The sequence below is a fragment of the Phocoena sinus genome, chromosome X, assembly GCF_008692025.1.
Source record: "Phocoena sinus isolate mPhoSin1 chromosome X, mPhoSin1.pri, whole genome shotgun sequence".
NCBI lineage: Eukaryota > Metazoa > Chordata > Mammalia > Artiodactyla > Phocoenidae > Phocoena > Phocoena sinus.
Window position 1 is genome coordinate 55251436 of NC_045784.1, and position 11885 is coordinate 55263320.

Here is an 11885-nt window from a genome sequence, read left to right on the forward strand (position 1 = left end):
ATATAATTCTCTCAGAATGAGACTGCCCTTATTCCCACCTAAGCTAACAGACCAAATCCTACAGCACACATCCTCATTACAATTCAATTTTGGGAAACAAATCCTTGCAGGCAAAACAGGAGTCTCAAACCAACATCGGTCTCCTAACCCAAGTGGAAGGAGACAGTTTGTTCACTTTTGTTATACAGAGTTGGCCTCAGAGGATAATAATTTTCAGGTGGCTCTGAGGATAATCTCCTAAAGGCAGTTAGTACTCAACATGTTTTGGGAAATAGAAACCTTATTGAAATAAGTATCTTTCCTTCCAAAGAGATTTCTTGAAAGGTAACAAGACTCATTTGGACATATCACTGCTGAGCTGATCACTTAAATCCCAGCCTACAATCTTTATGTAAACAGTTTGTAGTATTCCCAAATAATTCTTTAATAAATAATCTGACCTTGATTAAGCATAGTCAATCTTCATCGAGACTTCAACCAGAACTTGCATTTGGCTTTAGGAAAAAAGAGTGGGGGGGGGGATTTAAAGAAACTATGCAGAGATCTGGGCTTTATTTCATAAAGCAAAACCAAACATAATCAACCAACAAAATAACAACAAAAAACACACCAAACAAAGCACAACAAAAACAAACAAACAAAAAGTATCCCAAAGGGTGCCCAGGAGCTGATATAGGTTCCACCATGAGAGGCAATCAGACATAGTGGAAAGAGCATGAAATCTGAGTACAAATACTGCCCTGAACTTCCAAGCTCTGAGCCCCTGGACAAGTAGGTTTCCCTTCCTGACTTTTAGTTTCCTTTTCTGTAAAATAAGGGTATCTCATGAGATATTTGTGGGATTCAATGAGAAAACATGTGCCGACTTCTTGTGCATTGTATCTGGCAAATAAATGTACCTAGTAAATGTCACTTTTCCCTTTACCATTTTCATCTACTTAACCTACAACATGACAGGCATTGTCTCCACCCCTATTGTCCCCAGTCCAGAATTTTTTCTTTGTGATTGAACAACCCAGGACTCCCTTCCCACCCTGCCCCAACCTCTCTTCTCTGGAATAAAGGCATATACTGACGTATCTCTGGAACAAGGTAGTCCATTGAAATGCTCACCAGGAAAGGGAATTGCTCACCTTTGACTACAAACTTCACAGTGTCACTGTGCTGCTCAGAGCCTAACCGGCCCTTGGCAGCACAGAAATAGGAGCCTGAGTCTGTCACCACTGCAGGCTTGAAGAGTAAGGTACTCAAGACTCCTACTTTGATGGGTTCTTGGTTGTTAGTCTGTTCCTTGTACCACACATAACTGATGGGAGGAGAACCCCAAGCCTGGCATTGAAGGCTAATCCTCATTCCCTGGGGTACCATGAAGCCATAGCCACTGCCAGTCGTCACTGTGGGTTTGGAAACAGAAACTGCAAAGGGAAGACAAGAGAGGAGGCTCTGAGAAGTTACAAGGGTATGGGAACACAAGGCTGAGTCATCCCTGCTGAGTCTAGGGGTATGAATATATCTGCAAAGGGAACTAAAAGGGACTCCTGACATGGGGAGGAAAAAGGGAATAGGACAACTTAAATAAAAATAACTTCCTTTTGGAAGATTAGGTATCATTTTGTATTATCTGGGGATTTGGGTTATCTGGAGTTAAAACAATCAACTGACTAAAAACAACAACAACAACAACAAACAGGCTTTGTTGTTGTTGTTTTGCTCAAGTAGAGTTTTTGGATTATATGCAGTTTGGGATTACCAGGGGTCAGAACTCTGTAAAATTGTCAAGTCAGTTAAGTTTATCTTGACTAATCCATGCATCCCTTTTCCCAGAGTTTCTCTGCCAGCATCTATCCACTCTCCAATATCCTGATCAGATATACTCATTTTTATGGATTTTAAGACTCAGAGTCCAAGGAAGCAATCAGGCTATCGATGTAGGAATTTCTGGGACACTTGAAGTGGTAGAGATTTGAAGGCCAGAAAGCCTTCCCAACATTTAAATTCTGCCACGAGAGTGATATCACTGAGGATGCTCTGCCTGTCCACTTCCTCTGATTAGCACATATAACTGAAGAGAGACTATGTAAATGTAAACAGAGGTCTCTGGGTTTCTCAGTGTTTTCTAGGATTACAGTCCTCTATCAGGTTTTTGCTTACCAGTACTTTCCTAACACCCACAGTGACTCACGTTTCTGGACACGGAGTTCAATGATCTTATCTCTCACGACTTGGTTGCCATTAGGGGTCTGCCAAGTGACTTCACATGTGTAGTGGCTCCGGTCATCCATCTCCAGGGTATTCAGTTGGAGGGACACATCTCCTGGAACCTTGTGGTTTACATGCAGGCGGCCCCGGTATTTTGCTTGCTGGATATGGTCTCCAGAAGAGTCACGTAAAAAGATGGTGACTGGGTCTGAGCCACGTTGTACCAGCCACTTTACCAAGACTTGTGTATAGCCTTGCAGAGGACCATAGGTGCAGGGAATATTTACATCCCCTTTCCAAGGCCCTGTCACACTCTCAGGCACTTTCAGGATGGGATGGCCTGAAGAGGGGGAACAGAAGAAGGAAGCAGACACAGATGGCACACCCACCTGGGGGCTAAGATGGCAATGGCAGAGAGGCTTTTGAGAAACAAGGCCTTAACTCATACTTTCAGATTTCCCATGCCCTTTTGTTCTCCGCCAGCCCTCCCATCAATCAGAACCAGTCCTTAGAAGGAAAGCCCTTAAGGTTGTTTAGCTCTTGTGAGTTTCAAGTCCTTTCCCTGTCACTGCCTTGCTGTGAGGTGACCCTGGGTAAGTCACCTTTCACCATGGAGGACCCATTTTCTTTGTATATAATGTAGAGAATCTGAAAGGAATGATCTCTAACGATTCTACAAACTAACGTTCTGTAAATCCATGAAAGATACGTCTTTCAACATTTTGCAAAAGAAGTGTGGAAGCAAATGCTGAGCAGTTGGGTCTGGGCTATTTTACTGTATGTAATTATGTACCTGGATAAATGTGGTGGCTTCAAGGCTCAGAAGGAAAGGGCTATCTGCCCCACTAATTCCCCATTGCTCCTTCAGAAAGGCTCAGATTGGGTCCTTAGACTAAAGCTCTTTTCTGGAAGGGAGGAAAGAGGCAGACAAAGGACAATTTTGAGGGTGGAAACTTGTGTGAGATGCATTCCTGTTTAACAAAATCTTTAGTTATTGTTAAGTGTTAAACCTGTAATTTGTAAGCTTGACTTTTTTCTTCTGATTTCTATCCTTTCTTTGTTTATTTCCCTATTGGTTTCTCTGAGTTGTCAGCAAAGGTACATTGGAAAATTTCATGCTGAGGAGGAATGGAGATGAAAAGGTCTGGAGGGGAAAAAGTTCTGAGTATAATCCTAGACCTGGCTGTGGTAGGAATGATGGTAGGACCAAAGGGTGATTAATTCTTGGCTTGCTGGGAAAGGAAACTAAGGGGGGGGGAATTTGTGGGTGTTGAGAGAGCCACCACCTTCCATCAGCAATATCCATCCATAAGCTAATATCTTGAGGATTTTGTGTTTTATTTAACTGGGGTCAGGAGTGAGAGATTGTATTTAGATATGTCTTTATATCTCTCTCAGGAGAGGTTGTTTCAAAGTGCAAGCTATTGATGAATAAAAACTTTTTATATAGCCTAGTATTCCCAGGCTTCAGTCAAGCAGATGGAAGTTGGGGTGGGGGCTAGCTCCCATAATGTATTGCCAAGTACCAGGGCTTCTATCAATGGGGTTACTAAAGTTTAGCCTTTGGCCTGTGCCCTCACCTGGGACTCTAGTACATAACCAGCATATTTTGGCCAAGATAAAAGCCTTGAATAAACAATAATAAATAAACATGGGTCCATGTTGCTAGGTCCACCACATTCTATCTGGAGAGTTTCAAACAGGGCAGAGAGAAAAACTCAGATCCACAAATGGGAGCACAATACAGGCAGATTTTGGTTTTCCCTAAAAATGAATTTTATAATTAATCAGAGCTGTCCATGATGGACTAAGCTGTCTAGGGCAAGTTCTGAGCTTTGTTTAGGTCTTGAACAGCATTATTCTTTAAGGTCTCTTCCAATCTTAGATGGTTCAGTGCTAATAGACTTAATGAAAGCATAAATTAAATAATTACATGTTCTAGCTGGTGGTGAGCTTTCACCAGGTAGTGGGTTCCACTGTGCTATTGACAGTTCCTGCCTCCATATGCATGCAGATACAGCTTATCATCGTCATGAGCACACATGCCCATATATATTTTTGCTCACCTGTAAGCACAAGCATACCAGCCTTAAGCCCCTTGAAAACTATTTGACCCTTTCGGTTTAATCTTACTCCAGCCCTCCCAAATATCCTTCTCCAACTCTGAAAAGTATCCTCATACTTCCCTTCCTTCTAGGACAACAAAACAGCATTTTGTTGTGAGGACAGCTGGAGCAGCGAAAAATGCCTGTCTGTGAATATATGTTTTCCCTTTGACATAGCGGGGCTGCAAGGCCTGTCTTGCATTACTCTCTCTGGAAACTTGCTGGAGATTCTCACATAGCTCACTCTGGTCTGTCAAAAATATGGGCAGTCACTCCCAATTTCCCAGTCTTACTTCTAGAAGTGGGTCAGGCTTCACTTCTCCATCCCAGAATAGGAGAGTGGGGCATAGTTAGTAACAAGACATCCAAGAATGGCATATTTTCCCCCTTTTACTCTTTTCCTTCCCTTCTCCTTTATTCCTTTCACCCATTATTCCATCTTGCTCCTGTTACTCCTCCTTTTTCTTCTTGTTCTTCTCTCCTCTTATTCTTCCTGTTTCATCAGTAGCATGAAGAGACAGTGTATGGTAGGCACAGGGTATCACAAGAAAGAGGACAATGTACCATTCCTCATGTACCCTGACCTCCAAAATGAAGGTAACTTCAATAGCATAAGTTTTTACCTTCCAACTCTTCCTCTGGTGCACAAAGAGCCTAGAGAAACACTGAGTAGGAGCACTGCACCTAGTGAGATCAGGAGGACAGTGAAGGACTGCATGATGTAGTAAGAAGAATAACACCAATCTAAGTTTAAGGTCTGCCTTACCATATATCTCTCTGTGTGACCTTGGGTAAATTGCTAAGCCTGACTGAGTTTTAGGTCATTATCAGCAAAATAGAGGTAATAGTAAACCTTCCATGGAGTGTTATTATGATGATAAAATGAGCTCATAAGTGTGAAAGCACCTAGCATAGTGGCTGGCATTCAGTAGGTGTGGGATAAATGCTAGTCCTGTCCCATGCCTCAAGAGAAACTTCACATATTTGTATTGATTCTTCTTATCCTAGAAATCCTCAATATGTCTTACTCAGGGTGGACAGATTCATTAGATTGGGTCATTGTCTGCTTTAATAATGACCTGAAGGAGAAGTTAATACATGAGAAAGTAAGGAGTTTGCCTTTCCATTTTGCTGGGACCTACCAAGTTATGGGTAGGTAATAGGTCATCCCTGGGTTATAAGGAAACCAGAGAGGACACTTTAGTGACAGGACTGGCTTGGCAGCCAATGTGAAATGTTGGCCAAATTCAACAATACTCCTGACTTTCCTGGAAGATTGGGTAGAGGAAAATCTATTTCAGGAAAGTCCCAACTATTAGGGGGATGCTCTGCCCATTATGGATCTATGCAGACCACCAAATGGTGAGGTACTTGGTACAACAGGGTTTGAAGTATCAGGCAGGAGAGAATTTGGAGACTTTCAGTATGGCATAGCTCAAAGGGCTTTTAGAAACCACTTAGTCACACTCCCTCATGGTACATGTGGACAAGCTGAGGCCCAGAGAGAGAAAGATGCTTACTCAAAGTCACACAGAGAGCACGAGCAGAGCTTGGCCTGGAGGCCTAGAATGAAGTCTTTCAGCTCCTACACTGCCTTTTTACTTTTTTAACTGATTAATCCACCAGCTACAACAGAAACCAGCAACTCCTTATCTGGGCCTATTTGACATGGTTTAATGGGTGTTATCCTAGGGCTAGATAATATCCTCCTGACTGCCTGAAAAATAATTCCCCCATCTGCCAGCTGCTTCCTGAGAAACCTTTCCCAGAACTTCAGAGCTTAGCTCTCCTCCCTCATGAAAGGATTGAATTTCCTGCAAATATTGCATCCCCTCAGAAGAAAGAAAAGGACTGAGCATGTACTCAAAGGGCTTTGTTGAAAAAAGTTTTGGCTTGAGAAAGAACGCATATTACTGAGGCCCACTCTGGTCCTGGGACCTGGACTTTGAAAATCAACGTTCTGTGGTCTGTGTGATGATACTAAATCAAGAAAAGGCCTAGTTTGGGGTACGTGGCCCCTTTTATGAGATCCATTATGGATTCCATCTTGAATTTTCCTTCTCCCATCATCAAACAAAGATGGTGAGATCTTCCAATGACCCTGCACCTCTGTGTTTGGCCTCTCTCCTCCTCTTGGGATGCGTCCTCAAAAGAAGATTAGCTAAGATAATAGGTATTTATAAAATGTTTATAGTTTTTATAAAATGCAAATATTAGGACTTATTTTTATTGTGATTATTTCAACATATGTCTTAGATCTAGAGGCTTTTTAGAAGTTAAGCCACAGTCCTACAGATTTGTCCAGCTGACAGGATCTTCTAAGGCCAGCCAAGCTGATCTAACTATATAGATGGGTTGGGGATACTGAGATGAAGGGAGACAGAAAGCGTTATCGGCTGTTGAGTTTGTCCACAGTCTCAGGTCTGTGGTGTAAGACCCTCCATGCAAATGGAAGACCTGCTTCCAGGTCTAAAGGACCCTCACAGGCTGTGGAGGGAACATGCACTCACACACATACACACGTGATTTAAATTTAACATTTACAAACTGTTCCTCTGAGCTCCAGTCCTGCCTCTTTAATTCCCAGCTCAAATCAACAGATTTGGAGAAGGTAGAGTGGTGCACTCTAAAACATGTTAGATAGTGAAAATATTGTAGTTGTAGAAAGAACGGTAATTTTTAGGAACATTAACTCTGCTGCTAATGCTCTGTGCCCTGGAGCAAATTATTTTCCTTCTTGGGTGACTTAACTCAGTGTTCCTTTTCTAACTTTGAGGTTCTAGAATTTAATGGGTCACAGAGCCCCAGGACAAGGTGGTTTAATCTGAGTCAGTTATGGAAAGCTGGGTTCTTTCTAACCACAAAAAGGGCACCAAGTTAACACTCATCTAGTCTCTCCCTCTAAGGATATGGAATAAACAGGGGTGCATCAAAGAATCTTTTACCCTATCCTGGATTTCACTTAGCTATTATCAGGCTCAGTTTCCTAAAAAGGCTATTTCAATTTTCAGGGGTATAAATGAGGATGGAGTAAGACCCCACAAAATAATGCTACTATGGGATAGTCAATCCTCTTTTGGGGTATGTGTCCAGCATTAAGCCCCCACAAATAGCCCAGACAAACTGGACTATGTCCACAGGGAAGTGAGATAACCCAGGAAGTGGTAAGAAACCAAGTTCTGTGAAGAACAGTTGAAGGAGATAAGGCTGTTTAGCTTCGAGAAGAGATGAATCAAAGGGACATGGTTTCTGTCCTCAGGACTCTAAAGAGTTGTCACAGCATAGAGGGAGAAGATATATTATCTGTGTCTCCAAGAAACAAGGCTGGGGTGTTTGGATGGAAGCCACAGGGAATTTGATTTAGTTCAACACAAGGAAGAACTTTCTAACAGTTGAAGCTGCCTTTTTAGATGGTCTGGACAAATAGTGAATTCTCAGTCACTGCAAGAATGTGAACAAATATTCTGAACACCTGTTCATAACAGTGAAATGTGGATCTAAGTTACTTCTAAGGTCCCATCTAGCTCCTGACAACATTATTTCTTTTGGGGGTTGTATCCCTTAACAAGGATCAAAACCTGGTAGCATGGGGGTAAAGGTATAGTGGTAGAATTTCAGATGAAGGGCAACAGATTGGGGAGGGATTTGGGTGGCATTGGGCACATTTTTAATGCCCCTGAGATATGACAGGTACTAGAAAATCATGTGGATGTTTTCCGAGAGAGGATCCTTTCCAATTTCTACCCAAAATTATCTCCTAGCTTCTTCAATAGATTTCAACCTCCTCCCTTTTTTCTGCCAAAAGCTGAGAAAGCTGGGAGCATTGGCTGAGAACACTCACCTAGTCAGCAGGAGTAGGCTTTCCTCAGTAGGCGTTCAATCCCGCCTCTCCCCAACCCCCAGCTTTTTGCCTGTGCCAGCAGTAGCAGCCAGACCCCTTTTGCTACCTTACCATAGGTGACCACCAATAGGTGGTGCAGGAGCAGTAGGCCCAGTAAGAGCTCCATCACAGCCAGAACCACTTCTGTCCTTTCTTCCAGCCTCCTGCTGTCAAAAAGACTTGAACTCCTGATGGCTGCCAGTGTCTGTGCCTGCTCACTTCCTTTTCTTCCCTATATCTCTCGCTCGGACTCCCAGTCCCATCTCAAATTCCCCTTCCTTCCCTATTTCAGCACAAGTCACATGAGAACACCCTTCCCTCCCCTGCCTGGGGTTGGAGGTTTAAGTGTGAGTGAAGCAATTCCTCCCCCTGCTAAGACTATTGACTTGACTTTCCCTGGAGCCAATAGGGGCTTCTGGTCTTTGATCTCTCAAGCTGTGTTTACTTGTGTTTCCTCAACAAGATGAGGTTGAGGAATGAGTTTTGGGATGAGTCTGCTCCCTTCAGTATGGGAGTGTTTTCCTTTCTGGTGGGCCCAAGTAGAAAAGATCAACTTTGCTGGCCTATGCAATATTCAGCAGTCATACAGTTAACCCCGTCTGTTCAGTGTATGCAAATAAAGAGTGTTGGAGGTGGGTGCCTATGGGCCTCAGAATACAGAGATTAAGTTTATGAAAGACATTTTTATACACCAATGCTTAAATAATTTGTAAGCCCATGAGTAAGACGGTTATGAGGGAATATACCCCCATATCTCATATAGGGAAAGCTCTTTGAATTACTTTCTCCAATAGCTCTGCCTCTTTAGTGGTAAGGGTACACATTAGTTCCCATTACTGCTCACAAGGAATCTATTATTTATTTATTTTGTGGGAAAGTTAAGTCTAGCATCCAATGTACTTGCCAATTGACCTGAGTGGTGCGCTCTATTAGGTTGATGTTTTCAGTGGCTTTCAATTGGTACATACCCCTGATCTGTGAGAGAGTGATATTAAGCCTTATGGGAAGCTTAATTACTTCTTTTCACAGGCCCAAGAGTGACTGTAAGTCCACCAGAAGTCTACCTCCAAGTTTGACACTGACAACAATCCACTAATATTTGAAAATATAAACACTTCCAAAAGAAAAATACATCCAACAAATTCATACTGAAGTGTGGGTAACATCTGAATTTAGCTTTCTTTTTGATTAGAGGGATAGAGAGACCTTGGTTGGGGAGGCATGAGCTTTAAAGAGAGGGGGAGTGGGACTCCAAAGAGAGACATTATCTCCTCCACATGCTTGTCAAAGCATGTTTACATACAGATGATTTGGAGTTGTTCAAGGGCTAAGAGGAGACTTCAGATTTTCAGGCCCTGCCATTATCACAAGGAATTCTGTCAAGCCCCTCTGCCTCCCAGTTTCAATCCCACTTGTCTATTTGTCCCTTGATTTTTGGTTACTTCATTCAGTCTACCTCACTGGAACTTCTAGTCATTCATTCCCATAGGGTCCTCACTCAGGGAACTCTGAACTTTGGAGAACTCTCCTACCACACTACCACACTACCACCATTCACATACAAACACACACTCTCACACACACACACACCTCTTCACCTATACAGTCTTTCCTGACGAAGAGCTGGAAGCCCATGCCCCCTTGGACTGGTGTCAATTTCTGTCTGGCCTGGTGATTTTATTTTTGAACGGCCTCTTGCCTCTTGTTAGGATCTCCTGGATCTGAAGATAAAGAAATATCCTCGAGAGCATGCACAGCATTTCTCTGGGGAAGACTTCCAGTCCTGCAGTGGGCTCAGTAACTGTTGATCAAGAAGAACATTGAAGGTGAAATTAGGAAGCCCAGAGACAGGCCGGGCTCTGCATCTATTTCATTCTGAGACTTTAGACAAGTTAAGTCTCTCTGCACCTCAGCTTCCCCAATTGTGACATGAGCACTGTTAGCCTTGATATTTGTATCTTTCCTGATCTTTAAAAATCAAACTATAATATACATACAATAACAAGTATAACAATGACAGCTACTATTTCTTAATCATTTGCTCTTCCAGACACTGTACTAAGCACTTAGTGCAGATTATTTCATTTGGCATTTACAGTCACTCAGGTAGGTATTGATATTATTGTATTATTGTACTTACTCTTGTGTCTCTTTTATCACTCTATTCCCTCTTATGCTGTTATTCTTTTTCTTTGTAGAAATCACTTGGCATGTTGCATTTTTACTGGTTTATTTGTTTGTTTTCTGTCTTCCACTCTAGAATGTAAGCACTATGAAGTCATGTTCACTGCTATATACCCAGTGCCTAGAACAGCGACTAACATATAATAGATACTCAGTAAATATTTTTTGATAAAGGAATTGAATAAATCACCATTTTACAAATGAGACTGAGGCCCAGAATAGTGAAATCACTTACCTGTATAGAGCTACCTAGACAAGATCCAAATTGTTAAGCACAGTGTGAATGTACACCTTGGGTTTGGCTGAGCTGGAAGGAATCAGTGGTGCAAAAAGGAAATCCACACAAATCCTGCTCAAGAACATGCATACACACAAACCCATAAACCCACAAATATCATATATAAACATAGATGCATAGATACATATGGACACATAGTTATACATACGTATATATAATGACCATAGGCATAAAATATTAGCACATTGACACACAATACATGAAATGTACATGCAGAGATACACAGACACACAAAACAGTCATACAGACATGCAAATATACACAGACATGCACATGGACACAAAAACAAGGATTGAAACACAGATCCATTTATCCAAGCAGAACACAAGCAGACAGTACATGCATATAAGCATGTAAACACACAGATACACACATACAAACATTAACCCAAAGAAACATTTAAAAAGGGGGAAATGTATTTAAAAGTAAACTAACAATAACAGGCCTCACATACTAAGGGATAAGGGAATGACAGAAACTTATTTGTACAATGGGAATACAGAGGTGGTAACAAATCCCATGAACTTCATTGGTCTAAGAAAACTTCTGAGAGGAGCTGGAATGTGGGCTGGGACCTGAGATTTGGTTAACACTGTCTAGGCAAAGAGAATGGGGAAGGAATTCCAGATAAGATGGGTAATGAACAAATGCATATTATTTACCTTTACATTCCTGACACTGTTCTAGGTACTGGGGATATAGTGCTGAACTAAACAGACATGGAGCTTATTTTCTAGTGGAAAGTATCTATTAAACAAACAACCAAACAAATAAATATGGAAATGAAACGTTATATATGATATGGCTCAGGCACGAAATCTCAGCATCATAAACACTGAATCTTACTCTTACCAATAAAATTATATTTGAATGTATTGAGATAATGGGAAGACAGGAAATATGCATGAGTTTATGTGTGCAGGACTGGAGTGAATGGATACAGGGGAACAAATGAGATCTAGATTCTCATCTTCTATATAAGATAGAAGAAGGAGTAGCAATATAAGCATGTTATTTAGAGTTATGGAGTCAAAGCTCCCCAAAATCAGTTAAAAGCGTTGATAATATTTGTCTCTGAGGAGAGAAAAATGTTTTAACAAGCATCATAGAACTATTTGATTGTTTTGATTACATGCATGTAATAAATAAATACGTGTGTTGTATATACTGCATCAGGCGGTGATGAGTACCATGAAGTTAAAATGAAGCAGTGCTGTGG

At 41.6% G+C, this 11885-nt stretch overlaps 1 protein-coding gene across 3 annotated transcripts in view; it reads right to left on the reverse strand.

The window, feature by feature from the left end:
- The window catches only part of VSIG4 (V-set and immunoglobulin domain containing 4), a 32397-nt gene extending 23961 nt beyond the window's left edge, over positions 1-8436 (reverse strand). The window contains exons 1-3 of one of the 3 annotated variants that reach the window (XM_032619354.1): positions 8257-8436; positions 2183-2539; positions 1134-1415 (exon numbers count right to left, since the gene is read on the reverse strand). In XM_032619354.1, the coding sequence (XP_032475245.1) occupies positions 1134-1415; positions 2183-2539; positions 8257-8311 (694 nt within the window). In that variant the 5' untranslated portion in view covers positions 8312-8436. The remainder of the gene's footprint in view (positions 1-1133; positions 1416-2182; positions 2540-8256) is intronic. The other 2 variants (XM_032619353.1, XM_032619355.1) reach the window with 2 other exon arrangements.
- Between the last annotated feature and the right edge of the window lie 3449 nt (positions 8437-11885).